General features: G+C 44.0%; 1 protein-coding gene across 6 annotated transcripts in view; it reads right to left on the minus strand.

Annotated features, from left to right (window-relative positions):
* The window catches only part of LOC121543871 (chondroitin sulfate proteoglycan 5-like), a 33,294-nt gene extending 13,531 nt beyond the window's left edge, over positions 1-19,763 (minus strand). For 2 of the 6 annotated variants that reach the window (XM_045216389.1, XM_045216388.1), the window contains exons 1-2: positions 19,136-19,749; positions 8,498-9,428 (exon numbers count right to left, since the gene is read on the minus strand). In XM_045216389.1, coding sequence (XP_045072324.1) covers positions 8,498-9,428; positions 19,136-19,220 — 1,016 coding nt within the window. In that variant the 5' untranslated portion in view covers positions 19,221-19,749. Of the gene's footprint in view, positions 1-8,497; positions 9,429-19,135 lie in introns of all 6 variants that reach the window. The other 4 variants (XM_045216393.1, XM_045216390.1, XM_045216391.1 and 1 more) reach the window with 3 other exon arrangements.
* Between the last annotated feature and the right edge of the window lie 1,498 nt (positions 19,764-21,261).

The following is a 21,261-nucleotide window of genomic DNA, read 5'->3' on the forward strand; positions in this document are numbered from 1 at the left end:
ATTGTTACGCGCTACGCACTTCAGCAGTCCCGTTCTGTGAGCTTGTGTGGCCTACCACTTTGCGGCTGAGCCGTTGTTGCTCCTAGACGTTTCCACTTCACAATAACAGCACTTACAATTGACCGGGGCAGCTCTAGCAGGGCAGAAATTTGACAAACTGACTTGTTGGAAAGGTGGCATCCTATGACGGTGCCACTCTTGGCATTCTCTCAACCAGCTTCATGAGGAATGTTTTTCCAACAGTCTTGAAGGAGTTCCCACATATGCTGAGCACTTGTTGGCTGCTTTTCCTTCACTCTGCGGTCAAACTCATCCCAAACCATCTCAATTGGGTTGAGGTCGGGGGATTGTGGAGGCCAGGTCATCTGATGCAGCGCTCCATCACTCTCCTTGGTCAAATAGCCCTTACACAGCCTGGATGTATGTTTTGGGTCATTGTCCTGTTGGAAAACAAATGACAGTCCCACTAAGCGCAAACCAGATGGCATAGAGTATCGCTGCAGAATGCTGTGGTAGCCATGCAGGTTAAGTGTTGGAACCAAAAACAGACACGGCGGTTGGAACCAAAAATCTCAAATTTGGACACATCAGACCAAAGGACAGATTTCCACCGGTCTAATGTCCATTGCGCGTGTTTCTTGACCCAAGCAAGTCTCTTCTTCTTATTGGTTTCCTTTAGTAGTGGTTTCTTTGCAGCAATTCGACCATGAAGGCCTGATTCACGCAGACTCCTCTGAACAGTTGAGGTTGAGATGTGTCTGTTACTTGAACTCTGTGAAGCATTTATTTGGGCTGCAATCTGAGGTAGCAATTAACTCTAATGAACTTGTCCTCTGCAGCAGAGGTAACTCTGGGTCTTCCTTTCCTGTGGCGGTCCTCATGAGAGCCAGTTTCATCATAGCGCTAGATGGTTTTGGCAATTGCAGTTTAAGAAACTTTCGAAGTTCTTGAACTTTTCCGGATTGACTGACCTCCATGTCTTAAAGTAATGATGGACTGTCGTTTCTCTTTGCTTATTTGAGCTATTCTTGCCATAATATGGACTTGGTCTTTCACATAATAGGGCTATCTTCTTTATACCACCTCTACTTGTCACAACACAACTGATTGGCTCAAATGCATTAAGAAGGAAAGAAATTCCACAAATTAACTTTTAACAAGGCACAGCTGTTAATTGAAATGCATTCCAGGTGACTACCTCATGAAGCTGGTTGAGAGAATGCCAAGAGTGTGCAAAGCTGTCATCAAGGCAAAAGGTGGCTACTTTGAAGAATCTGAAATATAAAATATATTTTGATTTGTTTAACCCTTTTTTGGTTACTACATGATTCCATATGTGTTATTTCATAGTTTTGATGTCTTCACTATTTTTCTACAATGTAGAAAATAGTAAAAATAAAGAAAAACCCTTGAATGAGTAGGTGTGTCCAAACCTTTGACTGGTACTGTACATGTAGTACGCCTGCCCCATGTTCCATTTAACAGACAGATAATCCAATGAAGGTACTAGCATCATACCCTTTACAATAAATAGCACCAAGGTATGACCTTAGCATAGTCAATAGTGCTGCTTAAGTTCTTCTCCGCTGTGTGTGTGTGTGTGTGTGTGTGTGTGTGTGTGTGTGTGTGTGTGTGTGTGTGTGTGTGTGTGTGTGTGTGTGTGTGTGTGTGTGTAACACAAATCAACAAACCAGACTCTACTGCCACGGAATGGCTCATCGGATACATTGGACTACCTTACTGTGTCCGTGTTTGTGTGGGTCTGTGTGTGTGGGTCTGTGTGTTTGGGTCTGTGTGTTTGCACATGTGTGTGTGTGTTCCCTGATCTGAGCCCTCTAACTAGATCTTCATCTCCTGTGTCTGACCTCTTGACCTCTTGAATGACCCTGTGCTCTCTTACTTCTGCTGATTTGTGGAGGGGGTCTTAATATAGCCATAATCCTAGAGGAGAAGGAGTGTGTGCATGCACATGTATGTTTATTTGTGTGTGTGCTTTTCATAAAGTGACCAGAAATCCTAAATTGCCATGACTACATGGGACTCCTGGTGGTAATACCTCTTCTTAATTATCTCAAGCTGCAGGGACACACACACACACATGCACATATACACACACTAACACACACACACACAAAGCTATGACTGTACACACACACATGCTCACAGTTAATTCAACCTGGCTCGCCCTGATGTGTTTCCATACTGGCAGGCAGGACTCATTTTCTCTCTCTGTCCCTCCTACTCTCTCTTTTTCTTTGCCATGTCTATCTCCATCCATCTCGCTCTCTTTCCCTTCTACACTCCATTTTACAGAGTGTTGTCCTCAGTCCTCCAGCTTTGGGGGAAATTATTAAAGATGTTAGCGCTCTCAGGCCATGTCAGTTCGGATAGTAGAGAGAGGTAATCTATTGATAACGTTAGGTAGATCAAACATTCAAATTAGCCACTTCATGACTGTTACAGACTGTTCTTTTTAAACTAGTCTTACTAACCATATCCAAACCAACGCACAGATGCACACACACATGTAGTATGCAAACACTTACAATACACACATACACAGCAGGACATGGCTTTGTCGGTAAACCCCAGAAAGGGATATGGAGGACAGACACAACCAACTACTTGTAGGAGTGTGTTATAACAGAGGGAAGAGCCCTTTGCACTCATCCCACTGTAATTCAATTGGGCTGGTGTATGAATCAGCCTCAGTTCACCATTACACACACACACACACACACACAAACTGGGCTAAAATTGTGCCATAGCTCCACTGACCCATATTGCCTCTTAGCCCAACCTCAGACAGAACTTGGACTGTCCCTCAGTGTCACACAGATCTTCACTGACTCAGTCCAACAGTCTCGAGGGACAGTGTCATCTAATATGGAGGTCTCACAGACATCAAAATCAATGTACTTAGTGCATTGTTTACTGTTTACTATGATCTCTTTAAGCCCACCAAAGACCTTGTCTTCTAAAAGTGTAGTGATAACCATTTACATTTGAGTCATTTATCAGATGCTCTTATGCAGATTGACTTACAGGAGCAATTAGGGTTAAGTGCCTTGCTCAAGGGCACATCTACAGACTTTTCACCTAATCGGCGCAGGGATTCGAACCAGCGATCTTTCAATTACTGGCCCAACACTCTTAACCACTAGACTACCTGCCGCCACAATGCTGTAATATCCTAGTTAAGTTTTATGGTAGTGATTTGCGATATTGCTCTTGGCTTTCCTACTCTATGAACTGTTCCTACAATGATTGTAATTGAGGATTATATGGACCGTGGCTCCAATGATACTAAAACCAGTATAAAGGATAAGACCAATCTCTGCACAGATTGGGCATCTGCCATCTCAATCACACACCTCATCTCTGGCCATTAGGCCTGCTGGGAGATTACCTACTGCTGACCTGCCACAGGAAACTGTCAGGGTCAAGAGGTCAGGGTCAAGATCACTGAACAGTTTAACTGTGTAGCCACACACTAATGAGAAACTGTGTGTCTGCAGGGGGAGGAGAACAGAGGGTCATTATGTCATGATTAGGGCCTTGAGTTGGGAGAGGTTCTATTGGGGTCACAGTAAAAACAAAACGGTGTGTGTGTGTGTGTGTGTGTGTGTGTGTGTGTGTGTGTGTCCGTGTGTATGCGTACCTGCATGTGTGTGTGTCTCAACTTGAGTGTATGTGCACACACACATTTGTGTGAGCTCTCCTGTTGTGTGAACATAATCACGTTGGCATGGCGACCCTGTCTGTTCGATACATCTGTGCCAGCTCTCATTGCCATCATCATCTCCATCAGCGCCAGTCAGGAGGTGATGGCCAACCAGGGACTAGCCACCGCGCATACATTTGCATGCTAATCCACACAGATGCTCGCTAATTTCTGATCTCTCCCTGCTGATTCGTTCATTCAGTGAGTTACAGGATTAAGGGAAATAAAGATCTTGGCATAGATCTGCATAATGTGCCTTTGCTCTATTACTCACAGCCAGAAGGGTTTTATAACAATGGGTTGGATGAGTTTGAGGAGGAGGGGGTGTTGTTGAAGGAGGGGTCTTTATTTTTATTTAATTTTTTATTTCACCTTTATTTAACCAGGTAAGCCAGTTGAGAACAAGTTCTCATTTACAACTGCGACCTGGCCAAGATAAAGCAAAGCAGTGCGATAAAAACAACAACACATAGTTACATATGGGGTAAAACAAAACAAAGTAAAAAATACAACAGAAAAAATATATATACAGTGTGTGCAAATGTAGCAAGTTATGGAGGTAAGGCAATAAATAGGCTATAGTGCAAAATAATTACAATTAGTATTAACACTGGAATGATAGATGTGCAAGAGATGATGTGCAAATAGAGATACTGGGGTACAAATGAGCAAAATAAATAACAATATAGGGATGAGGTAGTTAGGCGGGCTAATTTCAGATGGGCTGTGTACAGGTGCAGTGATCGGTAAGGTGCTCTGACAACTGATGCTTAAAGTTAGTGAGGGAGATAAGTGTCTCCAGCTTCAGAGATTTTTGCAATTTGTTCCAGTCATTGGCAGCAGAGAACTGGAAGGAATGGCGGCCAAAGGAGGTGTTGGCTTTGGGGATGACCAGTGAGATATACCTGCTGGAGCGCATACTACGAGTGGGTGTTGCTATGGTGACCAATGAGCTAAGATAAGGCGGGGATTTGCCTAGCAGTGATTTATAGATGGCCTGGAGCCAGTGGGTTTGGTGACGAATATGTAGTGAGGACCAGCCAACAAGAGCGTACAGGTCACAGTGGTGGGTAGTATATGGGGCTTTGGAGACAAAACGGATGGCACTGTGATAGACTACATCCAATTTGCTGAGTAGAGTGTTGGAGGCTATTTTGTAAATGACATCGCGAAGTCAAGGATCGGTAGGATAGTCAGTTTACGAGGGCATGTTTGGCAGCATGAGTGAAGGAGGCTTTGTTGCGAAATAGGAAACCGATTCTAGATTTAACTTTAGATTGGAGATTTTTAATGTGAGTCTGGAAGGAGAGTTTACAGTCTAACCAGACACCTAGGTATTTGTAGTTGTCCACATACTCTAGGTCAGACCCGTCGAGAGTAGTGATTCTAGTCGGGTGGGCGAGTGCAAGCAGCGTTCGGTTGAAGAGCATGCATTTAGTTTTACTAGTGTTTAAGAGCAGTTGGAGGCTACTGAAGGAGTGTTGTATGGCATTGAAGCTCGTTTGGAGGTTTGTTAACACAGTGTCCAATGAAGGGCCAGATGTATACAAAATGGTGTCGTCTGCGTAGAGGTGGATCTGAGAGTCACCAGCAGCAAGAGCGACATCATTGATATACACAGAGAAAAGAGTCGGCCCAAGAATTGAACCCTATGGCACCCCCATAGAGACTGCCATAGGTCCAGACAACAGGCCCTCCGATTTGACACATTGAACTCTATCTGAGAAGTAGTTGGTGAACCAGGCGAGGCAGTCATTTGAGAAACCAAGGCTATTTAGTCTGCCAATAAGAATGCGGTGGTTGACAGAGTCGAAAGTCTTGGCCAGGTTCTTAGACAGAGGTACAGCTGTGCCCTCAACAGTTTAGGCATCTAGGGTTTTAGTGCTCCATTCCATTTAAACTCAAGCTAATTCCTGAAATTGAATCAGACATAGGATTTGAAACCCGATCTACATAATGGGAAGGTTTCAGTTCAAATCCCATGTTACCTGATGTAATGGATGAATCAATGCCACTCGTTTGGTGGCTGAGCCAGAATACCACTGGATGTGTCTGTCTAACATCTCATACTAACCAACCAGCACCTCCTCCCCCATCCATCCCAGTAACCGTATTAATCCTCAACCTAACATGATGACATGTCATGGTTTTCCTACTCATGTAACCTGGCTTAGACTTTCTCCTCATGGTGACCTCTATAAAGATCTGTTGGCCTGGCATCAATGCACCAGGATTGGGAACCTTGTAAAACACACAAAATCACACAATCACTTTTTGACCAACCTTAATCAGTTTCATCTAGAAATACATGTTTCACATTGCAATACATGTTCATATAAAGTAATTGCCTTCCACAATGCAATTCTCACATTACTTTTGATATGATTCTCCTCTAATTTGTTAAAATAAATTTTACTATTACTTAATCCAACCGCTCTTAATTGATAATCACTTAACCGTAACTGGTTTGTCTCCTACAGATTTTGAGAACTACATAATGAAAATGTATGTTTGTTAAGTATAAACGTGAAGTATGATATATATATTGTAATGCACTATTACGACTATTATGATTTTACTTCACAGTAAGTTTTAAAAAATCTGATAATGACAAGATCAGAGATGTACTATATGTAATGCATCCCCTATACTGTAAACATATATCCAAAATGAAGTTGCTGGGGTATTTTGCTTTACTAAAATTGCATTGGCCAATACAGTACTGTAATACTGTAATATATGCCATTTACGAAGCAGGCGTTTTTATCCAAAGTGACATTTTTGTATGTGACCCCAGTGGGACTCAAACCCACCACCCTGGTGTATGTGACCCCAGTGGGACTCAAACCCACCACCCTGGTGTTGCTAGTGTCAAGCTCTTAATACTGTAACTGAGCCACTTACAGGACCACTATAATACATACGTGCAATACAATACTGTAAAATACAATACATGATTACAATACAAGTGGAAGGTGTATGATTGCCATCCCCATGAGCGTGTCACCCTCCTCCAGGCTATGGATGAGGCATGCAATGACATCAATCCAGACCTATGTCAGGCTTGGATTTGTCATGCCCCCAAAAAAAATCCCCAGGTGCATGAACAATGAGGACATTTACTGTGATGTCGATGACAACCTATGGCCAAATGCTCAAGACAGGCTTGATGCAAGCTAGTGCCTGCTAAACATTATGTTTCTTTCATTTATTTCATTTGATTACAGTACACCTATGTTGTAATGACATCTGAACAATATATTTTTGCATTAATGATTGTGAAAGATGTCTTCAATGATCACACATAGGATAGGATTTATGGAAATAAGATTTTCCATTTTTGGTGGGTCAACTTTGATGGGTAGTGCCAGTGTATTGTCTAATGTGAAAACAGTGTAATATTATGTAATGTAAAGTACTGTAGCTTACTGCATTCAAAGGGCAATTTTGAAACATGTATCTTTCATTTTTTGCTATTCGATTAACTGGTTGTTAAAATAACTAAATTCAGAAGATATCATTGTGTTGTGTTTTGGTGTCAGGGCGCCAGCCAAAATATTAAATCAATGTTCTCATGGTATTTCACAGTAAACGTACAGTATATTTTGGATCAATGGTTGTGTGGTGAAAGTCTCCAAACAAAATAAATGCACAATAAAAGGTTTTGAATATAAGACTTGCTGATTTACAAGTGTTACCAGTTTGGAGTTTTGTACTAAGAGTTAAGAAAATTCACCACAAAACGGTATTATACATTGTCTGTGGTTGAGACTCTGATAGGCTGTGGAGCTTTGGCCAGTGTTGACCATACTCATATGATGCCTAAAATATGGAAATAGAATTAGGGCAAGAAAATAGAATAGAATATGGAAATAGAATTAGGGCATGTGTGTGTGTATGTGTGTGTGTGTGTGTGTGTGTGTGTGTGTGTGTGTGTGTGTGTGTGTGTGTGTGTGTGTGTGTGTGTGTGTGTGTGTCTGTGTCTGTCTGTCTGTCTGTCTGTCTGTCTGTCTGTCTGTCTGTCTGTCTGTCTGTCTGTCTGTCTGTCTGTGATTGATTGTGCACTTGTGGGTCGCGTGACTACCACACTACAACCGAATGGTTGAAATTGATCTGGCAAAACAATGGAAGTTTCCTCATAAACGTCCTTGAACACGTGTTGCTTTATATTCTCTAGTCTATAGCACTGAGCTGCTTCATATGGGAGTCAATTTTTCATTTACATGGACATACATGGTTTTCTCTCTCTCTCTCTCTCTCTCTCTCTCTCTCTCTCTCTCTCTCTCTCTCTCTCTCTCTCTCTCTCTCCGTCTCCCTCTCTCTCTCTCTCTCTCTCTCTCTCTCTCTCTCTCTCTATCTGTCCCTCTCGCTCTCTCCGTCTCTCTCGCTCTCTCTCTCGCCTCTCCCTCTCTCTCGCTCTCTCTCTCTCTCTCTCTCTCTCTCTCTCTCTCTCTCTCTCTCTCTCTCTCTCTCTCTCTCTCTCTCTCTCTGTATGTGATGGGGAACTGTTTTCCACCCTCCATCTCATTCACTCATCAGGCTAGCTCATACTTTCTAAACACATTGTCAAGGGTGTAGATATCTGTTATTGTAATGTAGACAGAGATAATGGATTTGATTGGGTTCAATTTCATGTTGTTTATCTCTGGTATGTTAGTAAATTAGATTTCTTCCATCTGGATGCCTTGCCTATGATGTAAGGGCATGATGGCTGTGTGTGCCAGAGTATTTGTGCGTGTGTGCGTGTGTGAGTGCGCTCATTCCATCTCTCACCTGCAGAAGACACCCATGCCCTCCAGAAGGTAGCACTGGCCTCCGTTGAAGCAGTAGCTGGGTAGGGTGTCACAGGGGGAGCGGCAGGTTCCATTCTGCTTCACATAGCCCTGGCGGCAGCCACCGGCCCCGTCTGAGCCATCCACTGGTAATGCTGGAGGGGCGGCCGCAGGGCCCTCTGGAGCAGCAGCAGCACCCCCACTGGGAAGCCTCTTGTCTGGGGTGAAGGAGCCGGAACCTGGGGGAGCCCTGGTCCTGGAGCGAGATGGAGGCGCAGCAGTTAGCCTCAAGTCGTCATCCCCATCCAGAGTATCAGTAGGGGTGCTGTAGGAGTACTCGTCAGGGGTGAGGTAGTCATAGTTGTCTGGCATGGCCCAGGAAGTGGGGTCACCACCCTGGAGCTCGTGGGCCAATGAGGAGGGAGAGGGTGGGGCCAGGTCCAGGCCGCGGCCACGAGAGGCAGGGTCGAAGAAGTCCACGGTGAGGACATCCGGGCGGGAGGGGTTAGCGGCGGCGGGGGGCGGGGCAGTGGTGGTGGCCAGATTGGCTATTCCGAAGACGTTGTCTTCGCCGTTGAGCCATGGTGGGTCTGTGTGCTCCTCTTCATCAACTTCCTCCTCCGTGCCACGGGGGTTGCTAGGCAGCAGGAGCTCTGTCTCTGCTGAGTCGGGGCTGATCCTGGGCGGGGTTACCACCTCCTCCTCGGCTGGCAACACCCCTTCTCCCAGCATGCCGCTGCCCTGCTCCTCTTCGGAGCGGGGAATGCGACCGACCTTCTGGGTCACCGTGACGACGGGGCTGAATGAGCTGCTGACCCCGGTCACCTCGATAACAACATCATTCACTTTGGCCGCTTCCTCGACCTTACTGGGCAGGGATGTCACGTTGGCTATGGTGTCCAACTCAGTGACATTGGCCCCCAGAGTGTTCACTACAAACATACAGAAAACAATGTTGTCAGGGGTCAGGTCTCATAACCACACACAGCCATGAGTCAATATCCTTTTATCAATCTGTCCACTAAATGTCATTCATAATACAAAACACAGACACAGGACTTGACTATAAGCGGCAGAGATACAGATGTAGGATCTTAATTTGAGCCAGTTTGCTACGGCATGAAAATAATCCTGCAGCAACAAGAAATGTGAATTATTATGTGCATTATAATGAATGGACATTATTTTGTAGGGGTTGATACATTTTTTGTTAAGGCAAGTGAAGTCTGACATTTTTTAAGTGGAAATTACAAACTTTAGAAGCCTTTTTAAACATCGGATACACTACAAGTTTGCATTTCCTGCATTTCCTGCGATTCTCAGCAACAAAATTAATTAACATCCTACATCTGTAGTAAACAAACATGCATTGAGGCTTCAGCCCAGAATCCACACACGAGTTGTGTCAACTATGCCAGTGAATGACTGAACATATCGTGACTCAATTCCCTAGTCATTGGGCGGGATCTGTCTCCCATGCTGGCTCAGCAGTCCAGCATTTACCCTGAGGCTAAAATGCAAAACAAATTAAACCAAGATGGACTGGCCATATAGTTATCCACTGGTCAATTACTTCAGCCAAGTGTAACTCCTTATTCCTCCCCTAAAGCAGCTTTGGTGAACCCCATGGATTAAGTGTAATAATTTACTAATGTACTTGAATGGCAAGGAGCTGGGATTAGGGATTATGGTTTGGGGTTTGGGGTTTAGGGTCTCCGGGGCTCCCTGTGGGGGGTGGAGTGATCTGGAGGGGAGATGGTCATATGCCATCTTCACCCTGCAGTCTCACAGAGAGCAGCGCTGAGAGAAACACATTGAGACACATTACTTTAACCAGACAAACATGTAGTTCAGTGAAAGAGTGTTGGACTTACTTGTCAGTAAGAGACACCAACATGTTTTCTTTCACAGAAATGCCATCATCATATTTAATAAGCGCTATGCCATTTGTGACGTGATGTCTAGGTTTTAGCGTGGTGTCCAAGAAAAACATTCACACCCACACAAACCAATAGCTCATATGAAACAATATAACTATTTCTTCATTAAAAGTGGTGCATGACAACCAAATAACTCACAAAACTTCAACAAAACCAGTTGCTATTATACTAGCATTATTTGTAAGAAATATACAGTAGGCCTATAGAGTATTACATTACTAAGCAGATAAAGGTTGTTAATGGGTGCCGTCACATTAGTATTATGGTAGCAGCCAGGTGGAATCCTGGGCTTATTTCTGCTGTAGTCAGAGAAACAGAGGCTTTTGAAATGAGGGTGAATTTTGAGTTAATCCATCCACCAGATACACTCAATTCTGCTACTCACACAGAGACGCACGGACACACACACCCACACACAAACACACAAACACACACACACACACACAGGCATTCCCTCATTAAGTGATGGACTCTACAGGGAACAGAACAGGCTAGCTAACTCTGTGTGAGTAGTCCCCAGGGGAGAAGGCTACTCAACAGACAGCTCCCTTCGACGGTAAAGAGACACTTTAGTCACACTTCTGTGTTTGTTCGGCTCTAACAACTACTCATTCACTTTGTGTCTTTTATAGTTGTATGTTTGGAAAGCAAACAGAGAGAGAAAGTAACGTTCCAAAGACAAGGTCTGTCTCATTGTTTCTGGCAAAATGGCCAAACAGTAACCTTGGCTAAGTCTTGGTTTCCTGTTGTTTTCACCATCAACAACTATATCAGTATAGTGGGCTAACAGCCTTAGAAATTGTATTGTGATGCACGACTGTCATTTATGTGCAGTATTAATGTCTAGATTTCATGGATGTCGGGTTTGTTAGGGTTATGATGTCAGGAATACAGGAGTTCAACTCTTTCATCAAGTAAAACATCCCATACATGTGGTTCTCTCTTCTAAAAGGTCATATAATCATTATATAAGCAATGTCATATCATGGAGAATCATAGGCTGTCCAAAACTAGAATCTTCAAGCGATTACTTCAAGATAAAAATAAATCATCTTCAAAGGCTTCTTAAACCTTTTACTGCAGTGGGCTAAATCAGGGTCACACAGAGTGTTTCTTGGTAGTCTTAAACCTCTTAAATGTAATGTCCCCATATTTGGGGGACCCTATTAGATTTGTTTTATTCAATTCAGTCTGGTATGAGAACGGTAGCCCCTATCTGCAAATGCAGGGTGTCTGCGGAAAGCTGAGTATCTTGGCTATTGATCGGTGCCTTCAAATCTTTGGTGTGACTTACTACCATATATGGGCATACATATTTATAAGGGCAGGCCGAGCCGATGACCTAATTTAAATATGGCTGCTACCTACATTCTGGTTAGTGTTGTGAAGCATAAACGAAATCAACACGGAGTACGTTGATACACACCGAAAGCCGGGATTCCACAGATCATGAGGATATCTTATTTGTCTGCCTGTGACCTACCGTTATTGATCACCAGCCCGAGAGTCAAACTGTTTATTTTACACAACGTTTTCACCAAACAGCAAACATCTTACAGGGTAAGCTTCGATTTGGTCTGTGTTTGAGCTATAGCTACATGGGGGGTATCAAATGAATCCTTAGGTTGGTAGGAACAAATCTAGACCAATGTTATCTGATCATGTATGACTTAATGGCAACATCGAATGTCCACCGAGTGACTATATCTTTGCTCATCAAAAATATGATGTTGCCTGCTTACGCGCTGTAGGCATCCATTACACAGGGGATTGGCTACTGTCACCTTGACAGTCTTTTAGCCAATGAGATAAACTTTCCAGGGATATGCAGTTGACCTGGGTGGGACAAAGCAAGGCCTAGAACCTTTTATGCGCAATGCAAACTATTGCTACCTGGCTCAGAAACTTGGAAACCTCCCGTGACCACACCTGACACCACTTACTAAAACATCTGGCCATTTCTAATTGTTAGTTCTATCAATCCCATAATTTTTTCTGACATTGTTCACATGTTGTGGAAGCCATCTGATGTGTTTAAGCTCTAGTCATCAATAATTCACTTATAGCTTGTCAATGAAAGATGACTTTCAAAATAAAAAAATACTTATTGTGTGTGTTATTTTGATCTTGTGTATTCTGAACTATGTAACTCCTATCTATTTTCTGATAATTTCCTCATAATCTCCCAGATGTGTTCTTTCTAAATATACCAGGTTTTTGCATGTCAGAATCATGTAATTACACATGAATAGCAGTTACTTTTGGGTATGTCTATTTAGGTGGAAATCTACATTTTGCCAGGAAACAAAAGTATACACCTCACACACATGGTTATGGGCTTAAAGAAAAGAAGACACCTGTACCATGTCAGAAATAGAGTTGAAATGTATTACATTTGAGTTTGCATACCAATATAACACTTTATATACATCACAGAAGACTGAAATATAACAAAACCGTTTGACATAGAAACACCGGATTTTCAGCAGGTTTTTAAAAATAATGTCAATTAATTATGAAATTATGAAAAATATGAATAACATTCCACCCATGAGGCCACTAGAGGGCGATTTGGTAATTTGACTGCAGGAAAGGTTATTAATCACTCATCTACGTAGACACACACACTCTCTCTCTCTCAACCCCTTCCGTTTCTCTCTCTGTCTGTCTCTCTCTCTCTAGGGAGGACACCAGCAGTGCTCTTGAAGAGCCATCCTATTGGAGGCAGCAGTGTGCCTGTCTGCCAGGGAGCTTTGCTGCTTCTCTGAAGTGAGTTTCAATTAAAAATGTCTCCTCACATAGAGTCTTGTTAGCCTAATTGGATTAACAAGGAGCCTTTTGATTTTGTTGGGCACCACCGGCAAGGACTAGGGTTGTAAAATTCAGTGAACTTTTAATAAATTCCCTGGTCTTTCAGAAATCCTGGTTGGAGGTTTCCGGATTCCGGGAATCCTCCAACTGGGATTTCGGGAAAACCAGTGCATTTTTTGAAAGTTCACAGAATTTTGCAACCCTAACCAGGACCCATAGATAGAGAACCACTGTAAACAGCATATATCCCACTGGTACACATAGCTCCTCATCACTTGACCAAGGGACAAATAATGGCTTTTGATTCAATAAGGATAACTGAAGTGATCCTTTTAGGTTTAGTCATAGAGACGTGCAGGGAGAGTGGGCCTGCCCGTATATGTGCGGCTGTTTCTGAAGTCAAACTAAAACACATGAAGGCACTTACGCCATTCTTGGAGTTACTTGAGTTGAGGTTTCCATTGAAAGACTTGTAAACACCAGAGACAAATAGCAGTTTAATTATCTTTAAACAATGTGAAGACACTGATTTGATTTATCCAGTTGCAAGGCAAGACTATTAATACCAGTCTAAAAATACTTCATATTGCGTTTGAGAACAAGCAGTTTGTGACTGTTTGTGATCAAGCAAAGTTTTAGGAGATCAGAGAAAAGAAAACCTGCATGAATTATCTAAAGAAGGTTATTTGAGGTAGAATAACTAAGCCGAAAAATGCAATGTAATTTAAAGCCTAACTTGAGGTAGGCCTACAGATGCAAAACGTTTGTGTAAATCATGGATTGATATCAAAGGGAGACTTGCGTGAGATAGAGGTAGGTTACTTACCTATTCAGTATGAGTAACCAACATCCTGAACACCAACCCAATCCCAGCCAACAAGCTACACTGTGCCCACTATGACACAGAGCCTGTTAACAAGGCTGTGGTATGCGGGATGCCCAATAAAATAGACATTAGATCCACAGGTCCAGCAGGGTGGCAGCCTGGCATGATGCCACAATGGCCTGAATGGGCATTGCCAGGGTAGGGACAGATCCCTGTTTAGATGTGGTCTCCTCACTGTCCCTGGCCTCCACCGCTGATTGTCCCCCTGGCCCAGATGAAATGAGGCTCACAGGGGCCACAGCGGACCCCCGGCCAAGGGCTGTCGGAGAGCAGTGTGTGGCGGCCTGGGATGGTGGGGAGGGGATAAAGTGGTCTTTGTGCTTTCAGACGTAACAGTTCGACAGTGTTACATAAGGAACCCCCTCACCCCTTAAAGGGTATTTTGAGGTGTATGGGGGGGGTAGGTTCCAGCCCCTGTGGTGGAGGGCGTGGGTGGCGGTAATGAGAGGTATTTGGCGTTGCCAGGGGCGATGTTAACAGGGTTGGTGTTGGCTAGCTGCCGGGCCTTTTGTTTCCTGGTTAGTTGGGATGCGCTGCCTACCTCCAAATGAAACGGGGGATTGTGATTGGCTATGACAGACAATAAAGAGGACAGTGATTGGGTGTGACAGATTTAAGCTCGCAGACAGTGTATGCTGACCCAGACAGAAGGATATACGGGTGAAGGGTCAGAGGTCAGGGTGGCCAGAGCAGTGAGATAAAGTACAGCCCTGCTGGCTGTAGCTGCAAATAAATATCTCTGTTTATATCTCTGGGAAAGAGAGGGAGAGAAAGAGAGAAAGCAGTTGAGAGAGAAATTGAAAGATAGAGTGGAGGGAGGCACTTGGAGAGTAAGCGAGAGAGAGTATGGAGTTGCCAAGAGTGAGCGAGTGTAAGATAGGAGGATGGTGTAGTGGAAAAGATGAGTAGACGGAATGGCAGTTAGGAGCGCATGAGAGAGAGAGAGATAAACAGCAAAGGATGATGGTCAAGTGAAAAGGATGATGAGGTTGTGTGTGAGAAAGTGAGTCTGACTGATCACTCGTTTCCATTGAGTTTACAGTGAGCTCCTCTAAACAATCCTCAAGAGAGGACCTCCATACTATATGTAGACACGCACATACACACATGTGCGCGCATATAACACACTCACACACACACTATATAACCATTATGAATAATGCATTAACCTTTTTCTGTTTACTCAATACAACTCATTAATATCTATGAAAGTGTAAATGCATGGGTCTGCATTCAGCCTTAATTGAATACCCCTGCATTGATTTCCAGCGATCACTCTGCCACTCTCTCCATCTCTCTCTCTATCCCTTCCTCCCTCCATCACATAAAGCCTTTCATTTCTGTGCTCAACAGGTGGCAGGCTGGAGGAGGGATGGGTTGCCATGGCAACAGTCTTGCACTCACTGTGCAGAGAGAGAATTGATGCAGCGTTGCTAACCTAACAGATCTGCATCATGCACTAGCACACAAACACGCGCATGCACTAGCACGTACACGCACACGCACAACGTACATGCACTCACACACAACAAGGACAAAATGCTAATACTCACATTTTCAGACATAAATATTCATTGCGTAAGAACAAAGGGCGTGTGTGCAGGTGTGTGGTTTACATAACACTTGCTATTTGTGTGTGCCTGGTTGTGTGTGTGCCTGGTTGTGTGTGTGTGTCTGGTTGTGTGTGCCTGGTTGTGTGTGTGCATGTGTGTTATCAAAATGCAGAACAGGGATCCTGTCCTCTCTAAGCATGTCCCTCCGGTGTCCATACTCCATACACTACTCCTTTATCTTCCTGCTTTTCCCCTGATTGGTTTAAAGCAGAGGTACTAGGACCCCTGGGGTACTTGGCCTATCCACAGGGCTACTTGAGAAGACTCATGATACCATAGTCTTACTGGTGAAATGCACATGAGAGGTTACCACAGGGGTACTCTAGGCAGAGCAAAATTCAGTTGGTGGTATACAGTAAGCGGAAAAGGTTGGGAACCACTGGTTTAAGTGATTAGCCTAATTAAAAATCAAGGATTCTATAAACTCCCAGCTTTGGAAGGCATCACACAGACCACATTAATCCAGCCATCAGTAAGCTTATTATCTATTTTTCTTATTTGTTCTTTTGTTCTTTCTTGGGCTTGTTTAGCTGAATGTGGTGGTGTGGTGGATTTCTTTATTAATATATAATAATAATAATAATATATGCCATTTAGCAGACGCTTTTATCCAAAGTGACTTACAGTCATGCATACATTTTACATATGGGTGGTCCAGGGAATTTGATCCACTATCCTTGTGTTGCAAGCGCCAATGCTCTACCAACTGAGCTACAGAGGACCACCTCTTTGACAGGGAGAGATAGAAAAATGTATGCTAATAGGACAGGGCTCAACTATAGAAGCCGTCTCGGTGATGTAATACGCTCCGCTCGCATTGCAGAGCGCGGTTCCCTTTGTCGAGACAAGATGTGCGCTGACACACTAGGAGGCGCGTGAACAGATATGAACTTGCTGACACACACATACTACTAGAACATGCAAGAACACAAGGATACACACTTATTCTTAACATTATCACAACCTTTGGGAATGCTCACATACACTTTTAAACAGCTGGCCAGGTCAAGCCAACTGACACCTATGTTAATGGTCCCTGTTGGCAACTGCAGGCAGAACCTTGGAGCAGTGGGGTGCAGGTGGTAGGACAGAGAGAACGGGATAACACTATTTGGTCTTCTTTTCTGCTTCTCACCATGCTTCTCCTCTGATGATGAGATGCAAAGTCACCGCACGATCCCCCTGAAGGAACAGCTATAGCTGCTTGGGAAGGAGGGTGTGCCTAAAACGGGTTTCATGTTACACATGCAGAGGCGTCTTTGCGCTGAGCAAGCCATTGTTTGAGATGGAGGGAGATGGAGTGCAGAGATTCTACCAAGCAGCATGTGAGGTGCTCGGGGTTGAGGTCATCCACCCAAGGTTCTAATGATTTCAGCTCTCCATTGGTTAAGTATCCAACCTAGCAGTGAACAAAGCTCATTGTATGAATCATGTGAAATGAGTAATGTATAATACTGGGATTTCACAGAGCACATACCACAGTGGCATCATACAGAACACACAGAGAGAGAGAGAGAGAGAGAGAGAGAGAGAGAGAGAGAGAGAGAGAGAGAGAGAGAGAGAGAGAGAGAGAGAGAGAGAGAGAGAGAGAGAGAGAGAGAGAGAGAGAGAGAGAGAGAGAGAGAGAGAGAGAGAGAGAGAGAGATGTGCACTATTTCTCAAATTTACTTTAAATTGATTTTTAAATGACTGTTATGATGCTCAAAATGTGTGCTATTTCCTAAACTGCTATAAAAAGGCTGGGGGGATTTGGCTTGAAGATTAACACACTGCGCTTCAAAGATAATCTGTCTGTGGCAGATGTGTGTCAGCTGGCCAGAGGAGAGCAGAGGAAACAAGGGAGAGGCAGGCAGGAGAGAGAGGCAGGCGGGCGGGCGGGCGGGAAGGCCGACCTTCCCAGAGTCCATCATTCCCAGAGTCCATCACCATGCCGGCCCCAGGGACATAAATCCTGGAAATGTGGCTGAGCCTTGACTACCATTACCCCCTCCATCACCCATCCAAACCCGCTCAAACAGCCATCATTCTGAGTGGGGGAGGGGGGATGCCTATACATCCCTCATTACTATCCCCTAACCATCTCTTCACTTCACTATGGAAGACTGAAAATGGCGTCCAAGAAGAGATGCCCAGACATGGAACCATTTATTTTCTAATTTTGTGGAACCATTTATTATTATTATTATTTTTTTATTTTGCTGCAGCACCCTCAGCACCCCTACTTTCCTGCAGCTATGATTTTATATTATTGGCATAGCTGATGTTCTATTATATATCCACCCATTTAATCAGGGCATTTTGACATTGTTTGAGCATGTCTTGGCGCATCGGTACCGTCTTCAGTGCCCTGTTGCTGGGCGGTGATGGGCATAAACGGATCTTTTTGCCGGTTGGACAATAGCTCACCAACCCGGACCAGCGACGCGCTAAGGAGATTCCAGTCTCCAGAGGCTACACAGACGTTTTTTTTTACTGACATATGGAGAAATAAATATAGCCTAACATCCCATCCTTCGGTTGACTACATTGCCTGTAAGTAGGTTCCAATTCACAACCATTGGACATCATCGTCCCATCCAAGCAGAAGTGGTCAAACATAACATCTAATGGTAATGTCGACCAAGTAGGGACATTGAAATAAAATGAATCGACTAGATTAGGTAGCCTATATCCCCATGATGTCACATTGATTCTATCCCTGGCCTATTCATAGCCAACGACATTATTAAAATGTAAGAAGTGCTGTGATTCCGCACGAGACAATGAGGAAAGAGAGTTTTCAGTGGCTTTTCATGTTGTCTATAAAAGCCAAGGAGCGCTGTATCAGAATGTCTGTTCAGATTGGTTGATGAATAATGCAACAGGGACCCCGACCGTAATCCTGCCTTTGTGTCGCCTGGCTCCATCATTGCCATAGTGACAGCAGCAGCCTAGGGGGAGCATCTTAGTGCATCGGCTCGCCACTATTACCCCGTAAAACCGATACAGAGAGTGGGTCATTGCTGAAAGGCAATTGTGCCATCCGGCTCTCCAAATACCAATACGACCACTACAACTTGCATGCAATTGCCTCTCTTTGGAATTGACCCATTGCCCGACAATATCCCATCCAGGATGTCATCTCATAATCCAAATAACATATTAGTTTGCGTCCTGGGCAAAGATAGCCAATGGTGCAGTGCTCAATGACACTATTCTGAGAGTGAGTGCATGACCAGTCGGCTCTAGCCTACAATGGAAGACTCACTGGCCCCCTTTGTTGGACTGACTCTCTGTGCAAGTGTGTTTTGTCACTGGTTTCACGGTGGTCAGCCTATCATACACATCCGTGGGAAAACAAAGAGACAACCCATGCTTTCTTGTGAGTAAAAAAGTATATGATTTCTTACCATGTACAAAGAGGGGAATCAGAATGTTTGACAGCATCAGTAGCCTCCAGCATCCCGTGCAAAACCTCGTTTCCTTTCCGTTCATGCTTGCGTGTGATAATGGCCAGAAAAATCTGATAAAGAACCCTCTGAAAATGTATTGTTCAAAATGGAAATAATTCGAATAGTAAATATTTTGATTTGATTTGTGCCCCCTATCCACGTTAGACTCCCGCCGCCCTGCGCTTCTCCATAGTCACTTCGTCTTGAGTGGTGTGCTCGTATTTACTTCTCCCGCTTCTTCAATTAACCACAGTTCAATCGTTCAAGGCCCCGTCGCCACCGAATATCGGCCAGACGGAGACCTCGCACAGCCAAGGATGGACGTTCCGTACTGGAGCTGAGTTGAGCGCAAGCGAAGGCTGCGGCTCCGTTTGTTTTTGATTAGAGCGATGGCACTTCACCATAGGACGACTGAGAACGCTCGGCGGAATGTGATGCGATCCGCACTGTTCTCACCATCTGGGAAGGGAAAAGGGTTGTTGCTGCCCCCCTCCTCCCGTCTCCTACTTCTACCCCTCCTCTTCCCAAGGCTTTTTCCCTTTCAATAATTTGGACCAATTTGCTATTCAACTGAGACTATTGGATCTTGCCAGTGGACACACAGCTCGGCGCTTCAGCAGCCGTTTAAACCCCATTTATCAACAGAGACTTAAAATAAAAATTATAATAATTGTGCGTGCGCGCGCGGTGGTGTGCTTATTTTCCACTGTCAAATGTTTCAAACATTTCCCTGAAGAGATTGATGGCTTTGGCCAAAAGTTTGAATAAATCAAGTTAAATATAAATAATGGGTTTTAAGCACTGTGCTCAAACTCCTATTCGGTGCATGAGTCATATGGCACATAACAGTTGGATGTGAGGGAGATTTAAAGTAAAGTATTGTTTTAATGCTTTAGAAACAACATGTTTTGGATTATTGTTTGTTAAGATCGAGAAACAAACAGCAGAGGGGGGGGGGGGGGGGTTGAGAGACTTTGGGATGCAGTGATGAATGCATGAGGGCCCAGGGTAGTGAGGGTGGGGGTCCCATACATTCTTTCACAAGCTACCAGCTCTCACAGTCTCAGGTCAGAATTAGGCTAGATGTTCATCCATGTTTCTCAAACGTCATATTTCGAAGTTCTTCCAAATTTCAAATTTCAAAGTGTCTAAGGTTAAGTTTAGGCATAAACTCCAGATTTTTACGGTTAGGGTTAAGTTTAGGCATTACATTCAAATTCTTAAGGTTAGGCATTAACTCTGAATGGATAGGCTTAAAACAATAATATCAAAAACAACTTTCTATTGCTGGAATCCAACATGCAACCTTTGGAGTCAGATGCAGATGCTTGAAGCTACTTAACAGTGCTCACTGTTGCCCCTAGTGGGCGGTTTCCACTTCATCTCCTGACGTTCTCAGACATGGATGGACTTCGAATACTGACTTGTATCACGGGTGACATGGCTGGCCACAAGACCATGGAGGAAGAGGGGAAGAAGCCCCGGCAACAGGCTTTTATGTTGTGTGTATGTGTGTGTGTGTGTGTGTGTGTGTGTGTGTGTGTGTGTGTGTGTGTGTGTGTGTGTGTTTGTGTGAGCGTGTGAATGCTTGCCTGAGCGCGTGTGTGTGTGCTACAAGTTAATACAAATAAAAAAATGCTACATTTGTTAAATTAATTGTGAAAAGTAAGTCAAGTAGAAATGCAGTGTGTAACAAATGAATAATTGACTGTCCTATTTCAAATTAGACTATTCAACGTTTTCATGTAGGCAGGGTTCAGCTAAATTAAGGATGGTACTCACACATCCTACCTCTCCAACACACCTGACCTGAGGATAATCGCTTTGCTTTCCTATGAGGGCTTTGTGTGTGTGTGTGTGTGTGTGTGTATGTGCGTGCTCGTGCCCTGCAGTAAACCTCTTTGGGGGAGCAGACAGACAGACAGTGCAGTGCCCTCAGACAAAGGGCTGGTGGCCACTCATTCTCCCCTCAATGGACTTAGCTGAGATCTTCAAATCATCTCTCAGAACTCTCCTTCACCAATCGCTCTCATAGTCTGCAGTCCCCATGCTTTTTAAACACATTATACAGAGACTTTGTTAGT

This window comes from Coregonus clupeaformis, unplaced genomic scaffold (assembly GCF_020615455.1).
Source record: "Coregonus clupeaformis isolate EN_2021a unplaced genomic scaffold, ASM2061545v1 scaf0700, whole genome shotgun sequence".
NCBI classification, from domain to species: domain Eukaryota; kingdom Metazoa; phylum Chordata; class Actinopteri; order Salmoniformes; family Salmonidae; genus Coregonus; species Coregonus clupeaformis.